The following is a 6,000-nucleotide window of genomic DNA, read 5'->3' on the forward strand; positions in this document are numbered from 1 at the left end:
AGCTTTATTCATTCTCTTGACTTGAGTTGACTGGGAACCATATTTTGCATGTTCTTCTCGTCTTCTTCGCAGGCGATATACTCATCTCTTTATCTGCATCTTTCTCTCCAGCAGGGGACACAGACGGAGGCTTGCCAGCATCGCGATCCTCAACAGAACTCAGGCCTCTCGCTTGCAAACTCAAACACACTCTTCCCATAAGCCACATGAAATGGTGTCTTATTCTCATCATCACCACCATCACTAGCACACTTAATCCATGGGCTCATGGCTTGGCCAGCCATCTCAGCTTCCAAGCCTGAGCTGAAAACAACGAGAGGTGCTAAAGAGTTGGTGCTTCTCTTGATGAGCAGTTCAGAGGAGGTGGTCAAGCCATACACCTCTTCTTCATTACAACCATCCAATTCTTTTCTTTTAAGTGAAAAGAAGAAGCCAGAGTTAACAAGAGTGCGTATGATGCGTTGGAGAAATGGAGCTCATGATGTGGGGATGTGTAAGGCTTAGACAAGCTTGGAGAGTGTCATGGGATTGCCATGGTTGTGGATGGCGTCAGGCACGCCAACCTCAACAGCGCATTTGAGAGATAAAGAGTCCAAGTAACGAAGGATGTGGTTCCATATGTGTGTTCTTGCTTCAATGAAGTTGGTTGAACTTCTCTTTCTCTTCTCCTCCTCCTCCATATTCTTTAGTTTGTTGTTGTTTTTAGTGGTAGTGGTGGTGGTGTGTTTCATATGTGCTTCTGTATATGGATTGGAAGGCTTAAACTTTTAAATTTTTTTCTTCTACTGATCTATCTATTTATCTATGATTTATAATCTATTGAATACTTCAGTTCCCAGTGCTTGTAATTGAATTTTAAGTGCGAGTTGATATATTAGAATTATATATGTTTTGGAATACTTGGTGTTAAAGTATTGTTCCTTACTTCTCTCTAGTCATAAAAAAAAATCCGGCATTATAGAGGCCATATACCCCAAAGTTCCTTTCAGGACCAGATTCATAAGCGTTATTTTGTTAATTCATTTAACCAAACCTGATAAATACCCTTTTGTTGTTTATATCATTTTTTAATATATAAGACTAATAATTCCTCCCCTTCTTCCGCCGAATTCATTACTGCTATTATATATAATTGATTTCAACAAACCCAATAAATAACTTTCTTTTTTGTCTATATGAGTTATTAAAAATACATTATCTTATTTCAATGACATCGCTTTTGGACGAGTGTATCAATTTTTTTTAAATATAAAATGAAAAAGTATATATATTACATCAGTTGAAAATAGCACATAAGGTTATTGTAAAAAAACTTTGTGCTAAACAATAAAAAACTTAAATCTTTTAAAAATTGTTCATATCAACTGCTCATAGTTTTTTATTAAGGTGAAAAAAATCGATCACTTAAGCATCGTCTTGGTTAGACTGTTTTGAAATTCGCACTAGAAAACTAAATTATATATATATATTAATGAAAATAATTATTAATTTTTAATATTTAATTTAATTGGTATTAATCAAATGAAGTTTTAGCCAACTTAGATGCAATTTTCATAACTATTCCATAAACACTCACTTTTGCCATGGTTTTGCATTCCATTGGTATAGTCTAAGATTCTAACGTATTAGTTAAAAAAAAAAAAAACCAATTTGTTGAATTAAATTTCGTTAACTTTAAGTCAATTGTTGAGATCATCAAATAAGTATAAACTCAAGGGTTGATTTATCAACCAAGTTGAAACAATCAACAGATAAACATTAGTGACCTCAAAATAAATATTAAAAAAAGAAATGAGAGAAAAATCAAAGATTATGATGACTTTTTTTGGTTAATTGGTGGTGGGTCTTCTAGGTAAGATGTTGGTATTTTTTTAAAAAGATGTGTTTGAATCTTAACTGGTACAAAATAAAAATACAGATGTTGTAGAGCTTGCGATTGTAGTACTTCTCACATGTGGCCATTATGACATTGACTTATTGACATTTATCACCAAAAAAATAAAAAATAAAAAATCATCCAACAACCAATATATGGCTGATCATAAATCAAAGTGAATATAATCAAATTGATTCAGAGAGTGTAGAGCTTGGGATTGTATTTCTCACATGGCCATCTATGACATGGACTTATCCACATTTATAATAATAAAAAAACAGAAAAAAAAACAAAAAATATCGAAGATTCATCCATCAACCAATGGATGATCATGAATCAAAGTGAGTAGAATCAAATTATTCCGAGAGAGAGAGAGAGAGAGAGAGAGAGAGAGAGAGAGAGAGAGAGAGAAGTTCTTGATGGCCTGTTTAGCGCCAGGTTTTTTTTATGACGTTGGGAGAAATGAGGAAGAATACTTAATCAATTGTTTAGATCATCAAATAAACATATATTCAAGGATTGATTAATCAACAAAGTTGACACAAATAACAAATAAACACTGTTGACCTCAAAACAAACATTAATTAAAGACTCATCCATCAACCAATGGATGGTCATGAATCAAAATTAGTAGAATCAAATTAATTCAGAGAGAGAGAGAGGAGTTCTTGATGGCGTTTTTAATGCCTGATTTTTTGACACAGAGAGAAGTGAGAAAGAGCTCTTAATGCCGGTTTTTTTATGATAGAGAGAAGTGAGGAAGAGTTCTTGATGGCCTCTTTAATGCCGGATGTTTTATGACGTAGATAGAAGTGAGGAAGAGTTCTTGATGGCCTCTATAATGCCGGATTTTTTTTTTATGACTAGAGAGAAGTAAGGAACAATACTTTAACACCAAGTATTCCAAAACATATATAATTCTAATATATCAACTCGCACTTAAAATTCAATTACAAGCACTGGGAACTGAAATATTCAATAGATTATAAATCATAGATAAATAGATAGATCAGTAGAAAAAAAAAATTTAATAGTTCAAGCCTTCCCATCCATATAAAGAAGCACATATGAAACACACCACCACCACCACTGAAAACAACAACAAACTAAAGAATATGGAGGAGGAGAAGAGGAAGAGAAGTTCAACCAACTTCATTGAAGCAAGAACACACATATGGAACCACATCCTTCGTTACTTGGACTCTTTATCTCTCAAATGCGCTGTTGAGGTTGGCGTGCCTGATGCCATCCACAACCACGGCAACCCCATGACACTCTCCGAGCTTGTCCAAGCCTTACACATCCCCACATCACGAGCTCCATTTCTCCAACGCATCATACGCACTCTTGTTAACTCTGGCTTCTTCTTTTCACTTACAAGAAAAGAATTGGATGGTAGTAATGAAGAAGAGGTGTATGGCTTGACCACCTCCTCTGAACTGCTCATCAAGGGAAGCACCAACTCTTTAGCACCTCTCGTTGTTTTCATCTCAGGCTTGGAAGCTGAGATGGCTGGCCAAGCCATGAGCCCATGGATTAAGCGTGCTAGTGATGGTGGTGATGATGAGAATAAGACACCATTTCATGTGGCTTATGGGAAGAGTGTGTTTGAGTTTGCAAGTGAGAGGTCTGAGTTCAATGCTTTGTTCAATGAGGCCATGGCTTCTGATAGCAAATTGTTTATGGGTGAAGTGGTGAAGGAGTGGGGTGATGTCCTCTTTGGAAAGCTCCGGTCACTGGTGGACGTCGGTGGTGGCACCGGCGGTGCTGCCTTAATGATCGCTGAGGCTTTCCAGTCGGTGAAGTGTTCGGTTCTTGATCTGGCTCATGTGGTGGATATGCAGCCGGAGAATGGATTGGTAGAGTTTGTGAAGGGTGATATGTTTGTGCATGTTCCTGCTGCAGATGCTGTCCTACTGAAGGTATGGATTTTTTTTTTTAATTACTGTTTTCGGTCAATTTTGAGTTTTATACTTCATTCATCGAACAAGGTTGAAGTTTATTATCCTTTTGCCATTATTACTTTTACTTTGGGTAAAAGATCAAGAATTCTGAGTTTGCTATTTGTCAAAATAGTTTATTTATCTTTTAAAGGAATCTTTTTTACCATTATTGCCCTTTATTATTATTTTTTTAAGATCAAGAATTTGAGTTGTTTTCTCTTAAAATAGTTTATTTATATGCTTTCATGAGGAAGATTTATTTATATGTTAAAAAAAAAATTTTTTTTTACCATTATTATTGTTCTCTTCAATTAAAGGCAGAGAACTAGAGTTTCTTGTCTCTCAAAATATACAGTTTATTTATATTTTAAGAGTATTACTCACTTTCACCAAAGAGTTTTGAGAAAAGTTTGTTTATATTTAAAAAAACACACTCTTTGACCATTATTACTTTTTTCTTTCATCAAAGATTAACAATTTGAGTTTGCTTTATCTTAAAATAGTTTATTTATATTTGAAAAAAAAACTTTTTACTATTATTACTCTTCTATTTCATTAAAGGCTCGAAATTCAAGTTTGCTTTTCTCGTAAAATAGTTATTTATATTCTAAAGAAATTTAAACTTCTACAATTATTACTCTTCTCTTTCATCTAAATTTATTTGCTTGTTTGCTTCGGTTGCACTAAATTTTGTCATATAAAAAATATACTAATTAGATGTATTTCATTGTCATAGATCCATAAAATTTTGTCTTATAAAAAGTACACTAATTAGATGTGTTCCATCGTCATAGATCCATATAAATTAAAACTTTTTTGGGCCTAAATTAGTTCAAACAGAAATTATTGAATAATTAATATTTATATGTAAAATCCATTGATCACATATATAAGTTTTGTGAAAATTATTGAATGATTGAATTTATTGTTTAATAATCCATATCATGATGTCATTTTATTTGTTTAAAACATCTTTACAAATATTAAACTTGCTTGAAATTATTGTTTTTTCCATTTTTGCCAAACTGGCTTGAAATTATGGTTAAAATTTTAAATTATTTTATTTGTTTCTCTCATTTACAAATTTGGTTGTCCTTCCTTAGTTGAGGGATTTATTTGTTTTTTAGTTTTTTTTTTGTTTTATAATAATAATCATGAATTATTTGTCAAAATTTCCAAATTATTTTTGCGAACTACTTTATTTAATATGAAAACCATTTTATTGGTTAAAAAATAATCTACGATACTTTTTTTTTCCCTTTGATAATTTGCATAGGTTTTTGTTAAATAATTTTTTTTAAACTTTCAGTGGATATTGCATGATTGGAGTGATGAAGAATGTGTAAAAATATTAAAGAAATGCAAAGAGGCAATCCCAAATGGAGGAAAGGTGATTATCATTGAAGCAGTTGTAGAACATGATGTTGATTCAGATGAGACGACAAAGACTCAATATCTTCTTGACATACATATGATGACATTTACCACAGGAAAAGAGAGAGATGAAAATGAATGGAAATCAATATTTCTTCAAGCAGGCTTCCCAAGTTATCAGATAATCTGTGATTTAGGTGTTCACTGTGTGATTGAGGTCTACCCTTAATTGCTTTCATATTTATATTTACCTTTTTGCAAGAATGCTATTGGCGTAATTAAGATGAATAAAATATTGTGTGTTACCAATGTAGATTGGTCCAAGTTGTAGAGACTTGGTTATTTAGGTGGTTTTGATTTTCAATAATTTGTCTTAATAAAAACATCCGTTGAGAGATATTTAGCCCTTGATAGGGATTTCAATACCTTGCTCACACTGGTTTGGAACTCTTGCCTCCAAGAGAACTAGTTAATCAAAGACCAAATATATTTATATATTGTGTATTTCCATTTGTATTAATAATAATTGTGAACAATTGTGTACCATACATTATTTATACATTATTTTATAAGAAGGAAATAAAATATTCAAGTGTATGTGTTTTTTAAATTTATTGTTTGCATCTTAATTTTTCTAGCAGTTTTTTAATAAATATGAATAATAATTGATTTATTTAATTAAAATATAGAGAAGTGATAAAAAAAATTTAAATAAATATGTTGATGATAAATATTCTAAATTATCGCACATTGATTCTAAGTATAATTATCTAAATAGTCCCTTTACTTTTCAAACTTACCCTGTTT

The 6,000-nt window shown here is 32.1% G+C and overlaps 1 protein-coding gene across 1 annotated transcript; it reads left to right on the forward strand.

Moving 5' to 3' along the window:
- The first annotated feature begins 2,816 nt into the window (after nt 1-2,816).
- On the forward strand, nt 2,817-5,567 carry LOC120255946 (trans-resveratrol di-O-methyltransferase-like). Its single transcript, XM_039263713.1, has 2 exons — nt 2,817-3,798; nt 5,129-5,567. The coding sequence occupies exons 1-2, from the start codon at nt 2,944-2,946 to the stop codon at nt 5,420-5,422; spliced, it is 1,149 nt and encodes a 382-aa protein (XP_039119647.1). The 5' UTR covers nt 2,817-2,943; the 3' UTR covers nt 5,423-5,567.
- Nucleotides 5,568-6,000: the final 433 nt, after the last annotated feature.

The sequence above is a fragment of the Dioscorea cayenensis genome, chromosome 3 (assembly GCF_009730915.1).
Source record: "Dioscorea cayenensis subsp. rotundata cultivar TDr96_F1 chromosome 3, TDr96_F1_v2_PseudoChromosome.rev07_lg8_w22 25.fasta, whole genome shotgun sequence".
NCBI classification, from domain to species: domain Eukaryota; kingdom Viridiplantae; phylum Streptophyta; class Magnoliopsida; order Dioscoreales; family Dioscoreaceae; genus Dioscorea; species Dioscorea cayenensis.